Source organism: Haliotis rubra, unplaced genomic scaffold (genome assembly GCF_003918875.1).
Source record: "Haliotis rubra isolate DU_JTF1 unplaced genomic scaffold, ASM391887v1 Scf935, whole genome shotgun sequence".
In the NCBI taxonomy this organism is placed as follows: domain Eukaryota; kingdom Metazoa; phylum Mollusca; class Gastropoda; order Lepetellida; family Haliotidae; genus Haliotis; species Haliotis rubra.
The window spans coordinates 259,200-280,694 of record NW_025767674.1 but is presented as its reverse complement, the minus strand read 5'-3'; the positions used below and the strand labels follow the sequence as shown (position 1 = coordinate 280,694).

The following is a 21,495-nucleotide window of genomic DNA, read 5'->3' as shown; positions in this document are numbered from 1 at the left end:
GTTATTTGCAACATGAGCTTCATATTAAACTGCACACTGGTTTGTGAACGCTTTTCATGTGTGTTTTCCTAAACTTTTGCTATGACTTTTATCACATTTTGAGTCAACCTTATTATAATTTTTATGACACTAATAAGTATCTCAGAAAAGGAAATAAATCAAAATTTAGAAATGTCCTCTAGGGATATAGTCGTAGATCTAATAAAACAAAGATTATCATTGTTTAAGAAGCAATAATGTCAATATGAATTTGTATTGACAAAAAGCTTTGAAGTTAGGATATATTCTTTGCACCTTATTTGCACTAATAGTTATAGCAGTTAAATATCTCTGAAGAAAAAAGCTATATTTTTGTAATTTGTGTAACATTCTATTTCAATGCTAGCTAATTGTTCGGATAACTGTGGATCCTCTGTTCAAAGATTTTGCATCACAGGTTTCGTATTTCTGGAAGATGGGTCTGCCAGTAGGTGCAGACTGTATCTTGGGTCTTGTATCTTCTTTGTGTTCTGGTGCTGTGACATACCTGTACATGAACGCTGGTAGTTTATGAAGTCAAATATTGTCGAAGTCTGTATGTAAGTTAGGATTCCACAACAAACTACATACATTGTATAGAAAAATACAATGGAAAGGATGGTTTTTAAAAATGGATTTCCTTATATTCAGTGTCATTTTAGGATAGTGTACAGATTTTGAAGAGGGAAACTTTACTGAGAATTGCTGCAGATCAGCTGCTGAATATTTGCTTCTGGGTATGTCCAGAGTACATCCATGGAAACATACTGTTTTCAAGCCCAAGCCCAAGCCCATTTTCCAGATTTCCAAATAAGTTCACTAAGTTGCGCACTGTGACTGATTTGTTTACATTAATTATATACAGACAAACAAGGTGCACAAAGTAGTAAACGGGAAATATTTTCTGCTTTTTATTTACCATTTATTAATTCATTAAAACATAGACACCCATGTTTTCAGATTATTTAACTAAGTTTAAACAACGCCAACGGATAAGTAAAGGCGCCGCGCGCAACGTTGACAATCTATTTATAGATGCCGAAACGATCTGGAACATGAACATGTGGATGTGTTCATGGTTTTTATAAAATTATGATGGAATTTTTTTGGGGAAAATATCCAAGCAACAAAATTCAGTTACCCTTCCCCTGCTGACATCTTTGACGGAGGTGAATTGCTAGATAGATTAATTGATTCGAAAGAAAATACGCTTCCTATTCTCAGCAACAGGCCCAGACGATTTTTCATCGGGCATGTAACTCATTTTCACTCGCCAATTGCAATCTGCCAACTAAAATATATTAAAATTCACATGCCTATAACTTGCCTCTATAAATATCATTCACAAACGACGGATACCAAAGTACCACAAGCATAATTCATGAACAACGTTCTCAATCATGTACGTTTCGGACACGCCATTGTGATTAGTCAGGGTTGTCCCCCTAACGTCAAAAACGAAGTGGGCGGGGCTTATCGGAGGGGATTGGATCGGTCTATTGATCCCTTGCTCTTTGAACAATTCTTCAGTGATTTCAGTACAAGTCGGCAACTTACGTTACAGCTAGCATATACCGATATTGTCTCCATAAGGAACAAAGTCCGAAGTGTTGAACGTTTACGTTTGTGAAACGTATGAGCATGGTGTAAACAGGCCATGGATCTAATCTGATCTCAGATTGAAACACCGACATATATGGGACCTTTCATACAGCTGGGGATTAGCAAAAGCTGGTAATTTCATAATGAGATCACTGAATAATCTACAATTCACTTCTTTCAATTTGTGATACGAAAATGTATACGGTTATAAATGTGGATCGTATTGGAATGGTTTGGCTCCTGGTGAACAAAACATCAGGAAAATATGTTGCCCTTATCCACGGCAAAGTCTCATCAAATGACCTGCGTTACGGTGACCTTATTATGTCACCTTGTCTTCAGGCGTGTGTAATCTTGCAAACGTCTGTGACGTCATAGAGGAAAATGTATGGCAAGCTGTTGTTTCCGTTGAACGTATAAAGTCATACATAAGAATACAAATCCATTTGATACATAGTTATGCCGTTCACATATCAGGTAGAGTGTGGGGTATGTGTCCTTCGTTTATGGAGACGACATTCAGTCGACGTATGTTGATATTTGTGAAAGGATGATTCAGAAGAAATTTAATTTTCGACTTATTGTGTTACACCATAAGAAATATATTGCAGTTGTTGCGTTTTGTAAAAATGACTGGGAGTTATGTGGAATATTGGACACTGATTATGTTTAAGTTATTTACATTTTGTGTTTGAACATGCGTAATAATTATTGTATTGTAGGGATATGTATAATAAGTTGAGGTACCGGACTTTTAGTGTTTGGACACATGTTGTCAGTGAAAAAGCACATTTAGTACTATGGTACTATTGATAAGTCCGGGGTGAAAACATACATACAGTATAATTGTATTTCATCATTCTACCTGTTGCACTCACTCACTCACTCTTTCACAGGGTTACTTCTGCTCTACTTCAAACAATAGGACTGCTTGACATTTAGTGTTTGAGCATGTGTAACAATTATTGTCAAGACTTTGATGAAGGGACATGTATAATAAGTTGAGGTAGCTGACACTTAGTGTTTGGACACATGTTATCATTTAAGAAGCAGCGTTTAGTGCAGGGGTACGATTGATAAGTCCGAGGTAATAAACATACGGTCTATGCAGGACTTGGCAAAGAATACATTGGTCTGACGAAAGGTGATTGTAACTCCTGGACGCTTGTGAAATTAGAGGAAGCGAAATACAGCATCTGCAGCAAAAATGTTCAACCAACTGTTGCCTTTGGTGGAGATTCCGGCATGGTGGGAGCTGTGTCTCTCATGACTGTAAACTTAACCAACTTTACTTTAGCTTTACCAACGTACTGTGCATGAATACCACTGATGTTAGCCGAAACATTCAGCTTTGTAAAAAATACAGGGGGTGTTTAACTTTTGTCCATGTGTCTATATTGAATGTTAGATATTGACTGTATCAAAGTAGTTGACATTTAGAGTCTGAGCATGTGTAATAATTAGTGTAGAAGACTTTAGTGCAGGGTGATATGTGACAAGTTGAGGTACAGCACATTTAGTGTTTGGACAAATGTTGTAGGATAAAAAGCAGCGGTTGATAAGTCTGAGGTGAATTTTATTTTAACATTCTACTTGATGCAGTATTGCATCTCTTTCACAGGGTTACTTCTACCCTATCTCACACAATAGGGCTGCTTGGAAGGTGAAGGACGCCGTTCAGGACGTAGAAGACGCCGTTGGTGGCATGAATCACGTTCATGATGCTGACCCTGTGGAACTTTTGCACGTGACCTGCAATGTATTCCCAACAAAATGGTTTGAGTCCGTTTCAAACAGCACTGGTTGAGGATTAGAAAGCCATGTTGAGAGAGCTTACAAGAATGTTTCCTAAATCGCGTAGGCTCAAATGAGTTGATATGTATCGACTTCTCTTTTCAGACGTCAAAGCCATGCGATAATAATTTGCAAATAGAATTACTTGAATCATGACTAACTGATACATAGCCTGTAGGAAAACATCGGACATGTCTGAATAGGTCCAGGAAAACCAAATGTGAAGACCTTTACTAAAGACTTGATAATAACCAGAGCCGTAATATTAGTAAAAATTGTAATAGTAAGCCATTTCTGTGACAGACTTTTGTCATTAGATTTGTTCACAAACAAATGAGTTGCCAATGCAAAACATTGTTTTCCCCTTCAATTGGGGTTAACAGTTTGATGAAAAAAATATCCATTCAATATCCAATGATCTCGATTTTACAACAATATATTGTCCAATGAAATTGTTGACAGGTCAAAAGAATGCTGTGTAAAAGTCCAAGAAAAAGGTCTGTACACATGGGTGTGAATTTGTGTTGACTTAATGTTGTAGTCAGAAACGGTTAACCCAGACAATCATGGCCTGTACACAAAGAAGACACAAATAGTGTACAGGATTGGGTCTTCAGTGTGTGCTGGTTATCATTTTCAATGTGTACTAGCTCTGTCTGACTCATTTAGTCTCTGATGATATGTGACTCACCGTTCTGCATGGAGACGTGGATGCGGTGTCCCTCCAGAGAGGTGAGCATGTCGTTCTGATGCAGAGAATCGGGGCTGTGGATGCCGTCCAAGATGTGGTACATCATTGTGCCTGAAAAACACACACCCAAACTTGCAACACTGTGTGTGATATGGTCATTTTATATAGCTGATCTATTTGTGTAGGTAAATACAAATTAAAGAAATACCCAGATAGTGTCAAGTAACGTGTGAATATTTTGTGGAATATGAAACAAAGAGGTGTACATACTCTTCAGAAAATTGGCCTGCTTGTCAAGGTTTTTTCGGTAGGCCGTCGGGAGGCTGCTGAACGCTGCATTGGTCCGCGCAAGAAGGGTCACTTGGGGTCCTACAGGAAGAGATTATAGGCATTGTGTGGAAGAGACATGTTCACCAATACGTGTTTGGCCCCAAAGGCAAGGCTATGTTTCAGTTCAATCATTGACAGAATTGTTGTATTATCGTGGCTTATGCTAATGAGCACGTTAGAAACAAATCTGAAAAACGAATGAAATAAAGGTAAAGTTAAAGCAAAGAGTGACATTCTGTCTTCAAGAAGTAAATGTGTTACTTACTCTCGATCTCGCTCCAGGTTCTAGTTTTCATCAAGTCCGCAATCAAGGTGCTGTACTGACCATAGCTCTGACTTAGAACATGTGCTATGCTGCCATGAGTACCGTTGCCATTCATAGTGCAGTTGACACCCAAGGTTCCGTTGGGGGGCAGATTGTGCCGTTGCCATAGTAAGTGCAGTTGACGCGTCCCGTTGGGGCAAATTGAGCCGTTGCCATGGTGAGAGCAGTTAAGACCCCAGGTTCCATTGGGGCGAAATGTGCTGTTGCCATGGGTTCCGTTGCCATTGCGAGTGCAGTTTCTACCCAATGTTCCGTTGATGCATATTGAGCCATTGGCATGCTGGATTAGATGATTGACAGTGTTGGCGTTATATGTGAAGTTTCTATGGGTACCGTTGCCATGGTGGGTGCAGTTTCTACACAATGTTCCGTTGATGTATATTGATCCATTGGCATGATGGATTGGGCGATTGACAGTGTTGGCGCTATGGGTGAAGTTTCCATGGGTACCGTTGCCATGGTGTGTGCAGTTTCTCCCCCACGTGCCATTCCATAGAACGTATAAAGTCATACATAAGAATACAAATCGATTTGATACATTGTTATGTCGTTCACGTACCGGGTAGTATGTGGAATATGTATAATACGCTTATGGAGACGACATTCAGTCCACGTGTATGTTGGTGTTTGTGAGAAAGATGATTCAGAAGAAATTTTATGTTAGACCATGTGTGATTAAAGTAGCAGGCATATTGTATTACAGCATCAGAAATATATTGTGTAAGTGTGTATTAATATAGCGCTGTATTCCATCCATCGGCATGCTCTAAACGCACAGGAATAAAACTATATACAAAGTCTGGATGTACACACTTCAGAGTTCAGGCACAGAAAGCTTGTTGAAGAAGAGAGGTTTTTACTGTTCTACGAAATGATTGAAGAGACGCTGAGTCTTTTACATGTACTGGGAGGTTGTTCCACTCTACAGCTGCGATGTAGGAAAAGCTTCTCTGTCCATAGCGAGCAGCCATGTCCTTTGGAACTGTGAGGAGGTTCTGGCTTGAGGATCTTAGTGTCCTGAAGGGATGGTGAACCTCAATCATGTCACGGAGATACCCTGGAGCTGTGCCAGAGACGCAATGATAAGTCAGACAGAGGACTTTGAACTTCAGTCTGTAATCCACTGGTAACCAATGCAGGTTCTTCAGAACGGGCGTTATGTGATCGTATCTGCGTGTGAGTGAGACAATATTCGAGCTATTGTGTTTTGGATTCTCTGAAATTTAGATGTGACAGCTATTGGTGCTCCGGCAATGAGGCTGTTGCAGTAATCAAGTCGGGAAAGTATTAGTGACACTGCTAATGTTGCAGCAGACTGAGTAGTGATGTATTTCCGGATAGAGCTGATATTTCTGATGTGAAGATAGCACTGTTTTGAGAGCTGGTTTGCATGGTTTTCCTTCGTCATCTCAGAGCCGAGTACGACGACCAGGTTTTTTGCAGAATAAGAAACTGCGATAGATGAGGAACCAAATGTAAACGTTTTCAGTTTATTCTGTTCCCGTCTGAAGGGGGGGCAGCAATCAGAAGTGCTTCAGTTTTCTCATTGTTGAGTTTGAGCTTATTGGCTGTCGTCCAATTCTTTACATCCTCATAGTAGAGTGTCATCCTGGAGTTTGCAGCAATTCCTGAAGATATTTGTGGCTTGAACAAATCTAGAAGCTGAGAATCGTCTGCCTAAAAGTGTGGATGGAGTCAAAGGGTCTTAGTATAAAGTGTGAACATGACAGGTCCCAACACTGAGCCTTGTGAAACTCCACACACTAACTTGCTTGATGTTGAGGTGTATCCATCGATGGACACTGCCTGGCTTCTATCACTGAGGTAGAAGTCAAACCACGGCAATGCAGGATCCTTGATCCCAGTCTGACTCTCAAGGCACTTAAGGAGGTTTCTGTGGTCAATAGTGTCAAATGCTGCACTAAAATCTAAAAGAACTAACAGAGCAACATTTCCTTTATCGACACCGTTTCGGATTTCACTAAGTACGTGGAGCAGGGCTGTTTCCGTGCTGTGTCGTGGACGATAAGCTGATTGAAAGGGCTCTCGTAGGTTAGACTTGTCAAGGTGTCAGGACAACTGAAGACACACTGCACGTTGTATTATCTTTGAGAGGACTGACTGACTGAGTATGGTTTTACGCCGTTTTTAGCAATATTCCAGCAATATCACGGCGGGGGCACCAGAAATGGGCTTCACAAATTGTACCCATGTGGGGATTCGAACCCGGGACTTCGAACGAGCGAACGCTTTAACCACTAGGCTACCCCACCGCCCCATCTTTGAGAGGAATGATAAGTAGTTGAAGTAGTTGACATTTAGTGTGTGTGAGCATGCGTAATAACTACTGTAGTAGACTTTGATGCAGGAACATGTGTGGCAAGTTGAGGTACCGGACATTCAGTGTGTGTGAGCATGCGTAATAACTACTGTAGTAGACTTTGATGCAGGAACATGTGTGGCAAGTTGAGGTACCGGACATTCAGTGTGTGTGAGCATGCGTAATAACTACTGAAGTAGACTTTGATGCAGGAACATGTGTGGCAAGTTGAGGTACCGGACATTTAGTGTTTGGATATATGATATAAGTTAAAGAAACAGCTATTAGTGCTGGAACACGATAGATAAGTTGGAGGAAAACACATACGGCCGATGCAGTATCATTTTATTTCAACATTCTACGTGAAGCAGTATTACATCTCTTTCACAGGGGACCTGTGAAGATTTGATCGGTTAACATTGATCTTCAGTAACAAATGCTTGTCGTAAGAGGCGACTAACGGGATCGGGTGGTTGACACATGTCATCGTATCCTAATTGCGTAGATCGATACTCATGCTGTTAATCACTGGATTGTCTGGTCCAGACTCGATTATTTACAGACTGCCGCCATATAGCTGGAATATTGCTGAGTGCGGCATAAAACTAAACTCACGCACACTCTTTCACAGGTTTCTTCTGCTCTACTTCATACAATAGGGCTGTTTGGAAGGTGAAGGACTCCGTTCAGGACGTAGATGACGCCGTTGGTGGCTTGAAGCACGTTCACGATACTGACCCTTTTGAACTGGTGCACGTGACCTGCAATGTATTCCCAACAAAATGTTTCTTAGCCCCTTTCAAACAACACTCGTTGAGGTTTAGAAAGCGTGAGGGTGGCATCCCATGAACAAATTTGCTTCAGGTCAATTTTGTGTCTGCAACAATTAGTTAACATGGCAGACAGTAGGTAAACGTGCGTCTTCAGTGTGTACTTGTTTGCGTCTTCAGTGTGTCCTGGTTTGCAACTTGAATGTGTACTGTTTGCGTTTTCATTATGTACAGATTTGCGACGTGAATGTGTACTGTTTGCGTCTTCACAATGTACTGATTTGCGACTTGAATTAGTACTGTTTGCGTCTTCATTATGTACTGGTTTGCGACTAGAATGTGTACTGTTTGCGTCTTCAGTGTGTACTGGTTTGCGACTTGAATGTGTACTGATTGCGTCTTCAGTGTGTACTGGTTTGCGACTTGAATGTGTACCGATTGCGTCTTCAGTGTGTACTGATTTGCGACTTGAATGTGTACTGTTTGCGTCTTCCATATGTACTGGTTTGCGACTTGATTGTGTAGAGGTTTGGGTCATCAATGTGTATTGACTCTGTCTTTTGTATGTACATGTCTCCTTCCTCAAAATGTCATTTAGTCTCTGATGATATGTGACTCACCTTTCTGCATGGAGACGTGGATGCGGTGTCCCTCTAGGGAGGTGAGCATGTCGTTCTGATGCAGGGATTCGGGGCCGTGGATGCCGTCCAGGATGTGGTACATCATTGTGCCTGAAAAACAACAACAAAGTATGAAACATTGTACTATGTAATATGGTCGTTTGTCATTTCATGCAGCTGGATCTTTCGTGGAGGTAAATAGCACTTGAAGAAATATCCAGTTAGTGTTAAATAATGTGTGAATGCTTTGTGCAATAGGAAATAAAGAGGTTACATACTCTTCAGAAAATTGGCGTGGATGTCAAGGTTGTTTCGGTAGGCAGTCGGGAGGCTGCTGAACGCTGCATTGGTCGGCGCAAGAAGGGTCACTTTGGGCCCTACAGGAGGAGATTATAAGCATTGTGTATTCACGGTAGTGATATATTCCCCAACACGTGTTTGGCCACTGGCTCTTAACATGGAAGGGGCTGTGTGACACAGCTACTCTTCACGTCGAGGCAAACTCATGTTTCAGTTCAATCATTCACAGAATTGTTGCATTATCGTGGCTTATGCTAATGAGCACGTTAGAAACAAATCAGAAAAATAAATGAAATAAAGATAAAGTTAAAGCAAAGAGTGACACAATGTTTTCGAGAAGTAAATGTGTTACTTACTCTCGATCTCGCTCCAGGTTCCAGTTTTCATTAGGTCTGTAATCAAGGTGCTGTACTGACCATAGCTTTGACTTAGAACATGTGCTATACTGCCATGCGTCATATTGCCTTGAGTACCGTTACCATGGATAGTGCAGTTGACACCAAAGGTCCCGATGGGGCAAATTGAGCCGTTGCCATGGTGAGAGCAGTTAACACCCCAGGTTCCGTTTATGCATATTGAGCCATTGGCAAGCTGGATGAGATGATTGACAGTGTTGGCGTTATATGTGAAGTTTCCATTGGTACCGTTGCCATGATGTGTACAGTTTCTTCGGTAAGTCCCGTTAATGCATATTGAGCCATTGGCATGCTTGATTGGGTGATTGACAGTGTTTGCGTTATATGTGAAGTTGCCATAGGTACCGTTGCCTTGGTGGGTACAGTTTCTACCGTAGGTCCCGTTAATGCATATTTAGCCATTGCCAAGCTGGATTGGGTGATTGGTGAAGTTTACATGGGTACCGTTGCCATAGTGGGTACAGTTTCTACCGTAAGTCCCGTTAGTGCATATTGAGCGGTTGGCAAGCTGCATGAGATGATTGACAGTGTTGGCGTTATATGTGAAGTTTCCATGGGTGCCGTTGCCATGGTGTGTACAGTTTTTTCGGTAAGTCCCGTTAATGCATTTTGAGCCATTGCCAAGCTGGATGGGGTGATTGGTGAAGTTTCCATGGGTACCGTTGCCATGGTGGGTACAGTTTCTACCGTAGGCCCCGTTAATGCATATTGAGCCATTGCCAAGCTGGATTGGGTGATTGGTGAAGTTTACATGGGTACCTTTGCCATGGTGGGTACAGTTTCTACCGTAGGCCCCGTTAGTGCATATTGAGCCATTGGCAAGCTGGATGAGATGATTGACAGTGTTGGCGTTATATGTGAAGTTCCCATGGGTACCGTTGCCATGGTGTGTGCAGTTTCTTCCGTAAGTCCCGTTAATGCATATTGAGCCATTGCCATGCTGGATGGGATGATTGGTGAAGTTTCCATTGGTACCTTTGCCATGGTGGGTACAGTTTCTACCGTAAGTCCCGTTAGTGCATATTGAGCCATTGGCAAGCTGGATGAGATGATTGACAGTGTTGGCGTTATATGTGAAGTTTCCATGGGTACCGTTGCCATGTTGGGTACAGTTTCTTCCGTAAGTCCCGTTAATGCATATTGAGCCATTGGCATGCTTGATTGGGTGATTGAGAGTGTTGGCGTTATATCCAAAGTTGCCATAGGTACCGTTGCCAAGGTGAGAACAGTTTCTACCCCAAGTTCCATTACGACACTGGACATATGTTTGACGGCGGTGTTGTCCAGACGTTTTGTTGGTGGTTTTGTTCACCAGCCCTGACCCCTGTAGCACGACCTTACTCACAAGGAAGATGAAGCCGTTGGAGGCTCTCTTGTTGAATCCACTAATCTTGACACCGTTCACGAAAACTGCCTGCATTAACAGAAAAACAGACCAGACTCACGGGGTGCTAAATCAGCATCACCAAGATCGAAATCTACTCCAAATACCCTGTATATTATATATAATTTCTGTCAGAACATACCTAGTACATACCTGCCCATACACCCTGAACTGTAAAATGCATGTTCTATCTACCACAAACCTTCCCATACACCCTGACTTGTCAGGGGTTTGTACCAGCATATACCTTCTCTTTGTTTACCTTAGTTTTAGAGTCATTCACGTTCAAGAATCTACACGGCAGTGTGACAGGGTTGTTGTGTTCCTTGATCTTGTCATCTTGTCATTGAAATACGGGAATCAACCACAGCACAGCTGTACTTCTTGTTTAGTGTGGTCTAATTATCATTAAAGTACAGGAATCTACACTATATTATCTGTCCTTCTTGTTTACCTTGGTCTTAGTGTGATTATAATACTGTAATCTACACTATATAATCTGTCCTTCTTGTTTACCTTGGTCTTAGGGTGATTATAATACTGTAATCTACACTATATTATCTGTTCTTCTTGTTTACCTTGGTCTTAGTGTGATTATAATACAGGAACCTATACTATATTATCTGTCCTTCTTGTTTACCTTGGTCTTAGTGTGATTATAATACTGTAATCTACACTATATTATCTGTCCTTCTTGTTTACCTTGGTCTTAGTGTGATTATAATACAGGAACCTATACTATATTATCTGTCCTTCTTGTTTACCTTGGTCTTAGTGTGATTATAATACTGTAATCTACACTATATTATCTGTCCTTCTTGTTTACCTTGGTCTTAGTGTGATTATAATACAGGAACCTATACTATATTATCTGTCCTTCTTGTTTACCTTGGTCTTAGTGTGATTATAATACTGTAATCTACACCATATTATCTGTCCTTCTTGTTTACCTTGGTCTTAGTGTGATTATAATACAGGAACCTATACTATATTATCTGTCCTTCTTGTTTACCTTGGTCTTAGTGTGATTATAATACTGTAATCTACACTATATTATCTGTCCTTCTTGTTTACCTTGGTCTTAGTGTGATTATAATACTGTAATCTACACTATATTATCTGTCCTTCTTGTTTACCTTGGTCTTAGTGTGATTATAATACTGTAATCTACACTATATTATCTGTCCTTCTTGTTTACCTTGGTCTTAGTGTGATTATAATACTGTAATCTACACTATATTATCTGTCCTTCTTGTTTACCTTGGTCTTAGTGTGATTATAATACTGTAATCTACACTATATTATCTGTCCTTCTTGTTTACCTTGGTCTTAGTGCGATTATAATACTGTAATCTACACTATATTATCTGACCTTCTTGTTAACCTTGGTCTTAGAGTGGTTAAAGTACAGGAATCATCCAGACAGCGTCCTTAGTTTCTTGTTTCGGATCAATTCGGATCTGTTGTATGTTCCATTGACGGAGTGGAAGAGGATGAGCTGAGTCAGCAGGGTCTTGTTTCCTGTGATGTTTCTAGACAGACCATGGAAGGCCGTGTTGTCTGGGATGAACAGGGTGAAGTTCCCAGCTGAAACATCATGTAACCGCATAGTCTCATTTTCAAAGGACGAAGGTTTTGTTCACATAATTCTTTTGCCGTTCTTGAAGGAAGAATCCAGAGCCATGCAGATAAACAAAAGTAGCAAACAACTTTATGCAAATCCAAGGAAATTGCAGGGAAATATGCTTAACTATCGTGAAATATACTTTGCCATTAACCGAGTTGAATCATTATGTCACATTAACAAAAATACAGTGAAACTGCAAACACCCAGATATTCGTGACCAACTCGTATCAAACCGAAGAATGGGAAAGGGGGAATTTTAAAAAAGTGGAGAATAGAAAAGTAAGTGGAAATATAGGAACATAGACTAAGGTTTCATCTCATTACAACTATTTAGGCATCCTTTTTTCATCCCGATTATCATGGAGCAACGCTGTGAACAATTTAACTTTGAAGGCATATAAGAGTGAGTGAAGTCTGTTAATAATCGAGTGTCGACCAGACAATCCAGTGATCAACAGCATGAGCACCCATCTGCGCATTTGGGAACCGATGACATGTGTCAACCAAGCCAGCGGGCCTGACCACCCGATCCCGTTAGTCGCCTCTTACGACATGCATGGGTTACCGAAGGTTCATTCTAACCACGACCTTCACGGGGTGAAGGCACATAAGCCGTTCTTTGCAATCAAATCACTACAAATAACATTAAAAAATATACAACCGCTTATACTGTTTATAATATTTGATACATAAATCAGAACAATTTTGGTGTATGGTTCAGAATTATGGCGAGTTGAGAAGAGACGCATCATGGAACAGTTTCAGTCTAAATTCTACCAATTTTGTGTATGTGCTGGAAGACACGTTTCTAATGATGCAGCTATTGGCGATTGTGAACGTTATGCTGTGCATGTTGATTATTTATCGAGAAGTATTAATTATTAGTGTAAATTAATGAGACTACAAGCCAACAGATACCCTAAACAAATCTATCTCTTACTGAAAAATCTCGATCAAATTAACAGAACAACCTGGGCATCTCGTATACGAGAAATCCTATGTATGTTTGTATGTGCCTTTGTATCGCTCTCACAAGATGTTGGAGGTGTATTACATTATATAAGCGTTTAACTCCAAGAATTAAAGAATTCTTCAAGAATGGTATTACGCAGTTTATGAATCTGAAACATTGACCACTATCGAGGATTTAAATCATTATTAAATGCAGAATATTTCCTGTCCGCCATTACGACCAGAGAATTACGCCGAGTGCTATTTCTACTAAGATTATCTGAATTTCCACTAAGAGTAAGTGGGAGCGAATACTCCTTAAGGAAATAATATGTTTAATGTGTGACCTACATGTAATCGAAAACGAATATCATTTTCAACTAGAATGTCCTGCCTATCATAACGCTAGAATACGATATCTTCCACTGTATTACTGTTTTCAAACCACTATCATGAAATTTAATAACATCTTAAAATCCCATCTTGTTCAACAATTATGCGAAATTGATCAAGGAATCACTGTGTAAACGGAAAATGTCTTTGAATGAGTAATTTTGAATGTCTTGTCACCTTGTCATTGTTATTCAATTGTTTCTTTTGTAAGTGGGCCGTTGGCCGTTATACCGAAATAAATTCTAAACTATGTATCTGTTCAATTCTTAAAAATATAAAGTGCAAAAGCACTCGCACATTGCTGTTTTTGAAAGAATTAAGCATCTATGATCTATTAATAATGAAAACAATAACACCAATGCTAAAATATCTGTTGAAACTGTATTCGAACATAAATATTCTCATCTGTTCATCTGGCATAGTTTTAAAGTTAAATACTAAGTATTTGGCATGAATAGTCACTTATTATATATTTGTAAACTGTAGTAAGTCTAAAGACAGGTACGCAATTATCAATACAAGATCAAATATGTGTCCAGCTTCTAGTTGAAAGTAAAAATATGTCTGTTTAGTGTAACCAGATATTACTCAGCATTTATTGTGCAATAGTTTCAGTTTGAAAAATCCAAAACAGCTGTTACACATTAACCCTCAGCATTAACTGTGGAATATCGTCCTGATATGCTTTTGTTATCGTGATACTGTAGATGTTTAAAAAAGACAAGTCCAAATAGGTTTGACTCAACATGAATAAGACAATATGAAATAGCGCCAAAATAAGGCTTTCGTTGAACAAGAATACCGGTACCTTAATCACACGAATTCACGAACAGAAAAGAGTGCTTGAGTGTTTGGTCAGTTGTCTAACTTTGCATGTAACCTCCCTGTCATACCTCTGGCGGAAATGTATAATCAAGAAAATTTGAATGATTCTAGAAAACGACAATATAGACAACCCTTATGGATAACAACTTCTTCTATTTCGTGAGTGCGAAGTTTTGCTTGACAAAGGTATCTGTACGAAAAGGTCGCAGTCAGTTATTTTCATAGAAATATTCATCACCTCTCTGTACTCCAAATGGTTTTTAAACTGAAATATATTTATAAAGCCAAATAGCTGTTCAGAGATACACATTGGAGCCGTAATGTTAATAAAGGCACCTGTCTGGATTTGAATGTCTCGCCATGCATGACGAGATATATCCATTAACAATTTTAATTCATGGAATACATTTCTGTTAACTGTGAACTTTGTAATGTCAATATATTCCTCGGGAATTTTTTTTATCCAATACCCAATTCTTTACGCGCATTCTCAAATCATGTTGGAGGTTACAGATAGGGGCGAGTGGTGACAAATGCCTAATTGTGTTTTTCCCTAAAACTATTTCAGACTCTATGTTTGTCAGTATTATATAATCTGCAATAGTCACATGAACCATTCTGAACGTAGCGTGCCCACAAATATTCATTGAAGTACCTTTCCTTGTGAAGTTAGCTGTCAGGTTGGCTTCGTGAACAAAGTGGGCGAATTTCGTCGCCCCCAAGCTCCTGGCAAGAGGTATGAGCTGTTCAAGTGTGTCCCGCTGGAAGGGAAGAGACATCACCACCCCGAGCACCGTGGCTGCCACTAAGCTGATGAGAAGGGTTTTCATTCTGCAGAGTTAATTGCTGAAACTGAGTTGAGACAGCCATTATATTGCCTGGCGGAAAGTTTATCTAACGTTGGTCTTTTATCTTGAGATTTGATTGGTTGAGAAAATCACGTGGGTGATAAGATTCAGTATATAAAGGCTCGACATATATTTAGAATGATTTTTCTGCAACGAACACATGTTAGATACATGTATTTTATAATTTAGAATGCTGGAACAAATTGTACCTGTCCTTTTATGTGAGAGTTGACAATTCTAATATAAAAACAAATGCTATATAGAATAACAGTGGATGGAAATGTGAGATTATATAACGATGAATTAGAGCTTTTGTGATTTGAGATAAAGAGCCGATGTAAACATTTTGATATAATTGAACTTGGAAAGGGTGGCGGTTCTGACATTAGGTAAAGAAAGGGAGGAGACAGGTCAGATATAAATAGCTATGGTGGAGTTGATGTGAGATAACGAATGGGTGGCCAGATTCTAATAATAAATAAACAGAAGGTGAAGGCAGGTTTGATGTTAACTGTACAAAAGTGTAGGTGGTTCCAATGTTAGATGCATAGAGGATACTAAACGACCTTTCGTGTTATGCCATTTTTATTAAATGAGTTAATGATGTGTATCAAACGAGCGAAAGCGAGATGAATACTAAATCTTTCACGAGTGATATAAAAATGGTATTCCAAGTGAGCGAGATTAATATTCTGTTTATTACTCTCCAACATAAATTGATAGAAACTGCCTACAGTGTGTTGACTCTGAGCTTTCTTCGAGTCCATCAAGGTCTAATACCATTGTGACAGAGGTATTGTACTGTAAACTATTATGACGTCATACATCCGGCATCAGGCGGTGTTATTACACAATGTGTAATAACATTGTAGATTTATTAAAGAGTGATATCTTCAACGGGGGAGATATAAAGTGTTTTCTCCAGACCGGAGGCAGACGATAGGTTTATTGACAGTTTTGTAGTTGTCGTTTTCTCCGTATCAAGTTCAGATCTGAGATAAAGAGTAGGTGGATGGGGTTCCGATGTTGAATAAAAAAGGGGATGGAGTTTTGATATCAAGTGGTTATGATGTTAAGAATGTGGTCAGTGTGGTTCTTACATTAATAAAAAAGAAGATTGGTCAGGTTATGATTTTGAAAAAAAGAGGCTGTGTGTTATTGTGATAATTAATCTAGTAGGGTGGATATTGTTCTGATACCTGTTAAATGAGTGAGTGAGTTAAGGTTTACGCCACACTCGGCATAATAGTCGAGTCTCGGAAGAGGCGACTAACGGGATCGGGTGGTCAGGCTCGCTGACTTGGTTGACACATGTCATCGGTTCCCAATTGCGCAGATCGATGCTCATGCTGTTGATCACTGGATTTTCTGGTCCAGACTCGATTATTTGCAGACTGCCGCCATATAGCTGGAATATTGCTGAGTGTGGCGTAAAGCTAAGCTTACTCAATCACTCTGGACCAGACAATCCAGTGATCAACAACATGATCATCGATCTACGCAATTCGGATACGAAGATATGTGTCAACCAAGTCAGCGAGCCTGACCACCCGATCCCGTCAGTCGCCTCTTACGACAAGCAGGGGTTACTGAAGATCAATTCTAACCCGGATCTTCACGGGTGATATCAGTTAAAGAAAAGGTGGGTGTGGCAATATTTTGTGAATAAAGGAGAAAGTGTGTGTGGTTCTGATTTTAAATATAGAGAAGGTGGGTGTAATTATGATATTAATTAAAGAAAAGGTAGGTGTGGTTCCGATGTTTAATAATTAAATTCTGGAGATATCACTTAATACATAGGTGGATACCACTTAAAACCTTCAAGCCTCAGTTTGGTCCCGTTCTACTTTGGACGATATTGTATAGTGAGCATTACCATATGTGTGAACAATGTGCAGAGTGGTCCAGCAGACTGCATACTTTCGTGTTTGCTGCAAATTCTAAAATACGCTTCGGACAGAACCAAGTCATCAGAAACCAAGGTGATGATCTGGGTCACACTTCACAGTTCACTACACCAAATCAGAATCCGTAGTTTATCAAGCAGTTTCAGAGAAGACTGAACCATCTTGCAGCTTTGATTGGATGATTTTGTTTAAGATTTTGTGTGTGTGTGTGTGTGTGTGTGTGTGTGTGTGTGTGTGTGTGTGTGTGTGTGTGTGTGTGTGTGTGTGTGTGTGTGTGTGTGTGTGTGTGTGTGTGTGTTTTAATGTAATTCCATCTACTGATTAAAACTGAAAACATTTTCAGATATTTAGAGCTGTTTTTAACATAATGACATGTTGACTGAGCACAGATACTTTCAAGCTGGTGACATTTTGTGCAGACCTGGGGTTGGTCTGTTTAGCTTAGTTAATTTTGATTAATTATGATATTGCTATAGAAGTCACTGGGCAAACATCTGTTTTGTGTAACCTAGGCTTTTGGGTGTTCCTTTCGCCAGGTCTGTCACCTGTACTTCAGTTACTCACATCGACATTTAGCGAGGCACGAGCACCACAAGACGACACTGCAAGGAGTTTCCTGTTTGCTGCCCTAATAAAACAACATCTCAGTGTTGTACCTTACAGAACGGCCAGTTCATATTTCATTTATTCTCGTTTGAAACCTACTTTTTCTGTCGCTCGACGTTATATTGCAGGACTGAAACCATACCATTATAAAATAATGTTCATATCTCTTCTTGAGATAACAGATCTACATGGACGAAGCATAGTTTTAGGTTTAACCACAGGGGCGTGTCACGCTTAGTAACAACATTAGAAGACATATAGGTATATAGACCCTACCCTAGTACTATATAAAAAGGAAAGGGATGTAACGACGGAACCACCCCCTCCTCGATCAAAGTTAGATTTCACCACGTAAACTATTTTTAAGGCCCCGTTGAGGCCTACGGATCGAAAACGAGATGATTTGCCTACAAAATGAGCTATAAATGGTCACAATCGGATCATTATTTCAAAAGTTATACGCCACGACTCACCGAAAACGGCTACCTTCGCAATTCCAAGCCAAAAATTTGAATCACCCAAGACAGCGAAAACTCACCTTTTAAATTCGTTTATTAATTCCAGCCACGTCGACAGCACCTATGTAGGGCTATATTCGATCGGCAGCGGCATTCCACGGGTCTAAAATCTTATTGCAACATCTACAAATCATTTCCTCGACAGTAAGCAGGCATTTTCTCCAAAACCATCGGCAATCATACTCACTTGTCGGCCATAGATGGCCTTGACATTCAGTGTGTGTGAGCATGCGTAATTACTACTGTAGTAGACTTTGATGCAGGAACATGTGTGGCAAGTTGAGGTACCGGACATTCAGTGTGTGTGAGCTTGCGTAATAACTACTGTAGTAGACTTTGATGCAGGAACATGTGTGGCAAGTTGAGGTACCGGGCATTCAGTGTGTGTGAGCATGCGTAATAACTACTGAAGTAGACTTTGATGCAGGAACATGTGTGGCAAGTTGAGGTACCGGACATTTAGTGTTTGGATATATGATATAAGTTAAAGAAACAGCGATTAGTGCTGGAACACGATAGATAAGTCGGAGGAAAACACATACGGCCGATGCAGTATCATTTTATTTCAACATTCTACGTGAAGCAGTATTACATCTCTTTCACAGGGGACCCGTGAAGATCCGGGTTAGAACTGATCTTCAGTAACAAATGCTTGTCGTAAAAGGCGACTAACGGGATCGGGTGGTTGACACATGTCATCGTATCCCAATTGCGTAGATCGATACTCATGCTGTTAATCACTGGATTGTCTGGTCCAGACTCGATTATTTACAGACCGCCGCCATATAGCTGGAATATTGCTGAGTGCGGCGTAAAACTAAACTCACTCACACTCTTTCACGGGTTACTTCTGCTCTACTTCATACAATAGGGCTGCTTGGAAGGTGAAGGACTCCGTTCAGGACGTAGATGACGCCGTTGGTGGCATGAATCACGTTCATAATGCTGACCCTGTTGAACTGGTGCACGTGGCCTGCAATGTATTCCCAACAAAATGGTTTTAGGCCGTTTCAAACAGCACTGGTTGAGGATTAGAAAGCCATGTTGAGAGAGCTTATAAGAATGTTTCCTAAATCGCGTAGGCTCAAATGATTTGGTATATATCGCCGTCTTTTCAGACGTCAAAGAAATTGAAGCACATTCGAATTAGTTAGTCTTAAACAGTCTTGAAAGAGTCAGTCCTTTTCGAGGCATATTCTTGAGAGCCATGCGATAATAATGTGCAAATAGAATTACTTGAATCATGACTAACTGATACATAGCCAGTAGGAAAACATCGGAAAACATGTCTGAATAGGTCCAGGAAACCAAATGTGAAGATCTTTACTAAAGACTTGATAATAAGCAGAGCCGTAATATTAGTAAAAATTGTAATAGTAAGCCATTTCTGTGACAGACTTTTGTCATTAGATTTCTTCACAAACAAATGAGTTGCCAAAGCAAAACATTGTTTTCCCTCGAATTGAACAGTTTGATGAAAAAATATCCATTCAATATCCAATGATCTCGACCTCGATTATCTTATCACAATATATTGTCCAATGAAATTGTTGACAGGTCAAAAGAATGCTGTGTAAAAGTCCAAGAAAAGGTCTGTACACATGGGTGTGAATTTGTGTTGACTTAATGTTGTAGTCAGAAACGGTTAACCCAGACAATCATGGCCTGTACACAAAGCAGACACAAATAGTGTACAGGACTGGGTCTTCAGTGTGTACTGGTTATCATTTTCAATGTGTACTAGCTCTGTCTGACTCATTTAGTCTCTGATGATATGTGTCTCACCGTTCTGCATGGAGACGTGGATGCGGTGTCCCTCCAGAGAGGTGAGCATGTCGTTCTGATGCAGAGAATCGGGGCCGTGGATGCCGTCCAAGATGTGGTACATCATTGTACCTGAAAAAACACACCCACACTTGCAACACTGTGTGTGATATGGTCATTTGATACAGCTGATCTATTTGTGTAGGTAAATACAAATTGAAGAAATACCCAGTTAGTGTCAAGTAACGTGTGAATATTTTGTGGAATATGAAACAAAGAGGTGTACATACTCTTCAGAAAATTGGCCTGCTTGTCAAGGTTGTTTCGGTAGGCCGTCGGGAGGCTGCTGAACGCTGCATTGGTCGGCGCAAGAAGGGTCACTTGGGGTCCTACAGGAAGAGATTATAGGCATTGTGTATTCACGGAAGAGACATGTTCAGCAATACGTGTTTGGCCCCAAAGACAAGTTCATGTTTCAGTTTAATCATTGACAGCATTGTTGTATTACCGTGGCTTATACTAATGAACACGTTAGAAACAAATCAGAAAAACGAATGAAACAAAGGCACAGTGAAAGCAAAGACTGACATTCTGTCTTCAAGAAGTAAATGTGTTACTTACTCTCGATCTCGCTCCAGGTTCCAGTTTTCATCAAGTCCGCAATCAAGGTGCTGTACTGACCATAGCTCTGACTTAGAACATGTGCTATACTGCCATGCGTCATATTGCCATGAGTACCGTTGCCATTCATAGTGCAGTTGATACCCAAGGTTCCGTTGGGGCAGATTGTGCCGTTGCCATAGTAAGTGCAGTTGACGCCAAAGGTCCCATTGGGGCAAATTGAGCCGTTGCCATGGTGAGAACAGTTAACACCCCAGGTTCCATTGGGGCAAAATGTGCTGTTGCCATGGGTTCCGTTGCCAGTGCTAGTGCAGTTTCTACCCCATGTTCCGTTGATGCATATTGAGCCATTGGCATGCTGGATTAGATGATTGACAGTGTTGGCGTTATATGTGAAGTTTCCATGGGTACCGTTGCCATGGTGGGTGCAGTTTCTCCCGTAAGTCCCGTTAATGCATCCTGAGAAATTGGCATGCTGGATTGGGTAATTGGTGAAGTTTCCATTGGTACCGTTGCCATGGAGGGTGCAGTTTCTCCCGTAAGTCCCGTTAATGCATCCTGAGAAATTGGCATGCTGGATTGGGTAATTGGTGAAGTTTCCATTGGTACCGTTGCCATGGAGGCTGCAGTTTCTTCCGTAAGTCCCGTTAATGCATCCTGAGAAATTGGCATGCTGGATTGGGTAATTGGTGAAGTTTCCGTTGGTACCGTTGCCATGGAGGGTGCAGTTTCTCCCGTAAGTCCCGTTAATGCATCCTGAGAAATTGGCATGCTGGATTGGGTAATTGGTAAAGTTTCCATGTATACCGTTGCCATGGAGGGTACAGTTTCTTCCGTAAGTCCCGTTAATGCATCCTGAGAAATT

At 40.4% G+C, this 21,495-nt stretch overlaps 1 protein-coding gene across 1 annotated transcript; it reads right to left on the bottom strand.

Annotated features, from left to right (window-relative positions):
• Nucleotides 1-19,093: 19,093 nt before the first annotated feature.
• Nucleotides 19,094-20,763, bottom strand: LOC124264665 (transforming growth factor-beta-induced protein ig-h3-like). The gene is made up of 4 exons (XM_046699399.1): nt 20,631-20,763; nt 20,300-20,398; nt 20,031-20,141; nt 19,094-19,218 (listed from the first exon to the last, which is right to left on the bottom strand). The coding sequence occupies exons 1-4, from the start codon at nt 20,758-20,760 to the stop codon at nt 19,106-19,108; spliced, it is 453 nt and encodes a 150-aa protein (XP_046555355.1). The 5' UTR covers nt 20,761-20,763; the 3' UTR covers nt 19,094-19,105.
• Between the last annotated feature and the right edge of the window lie 732 nt (nt 20,764-21,495).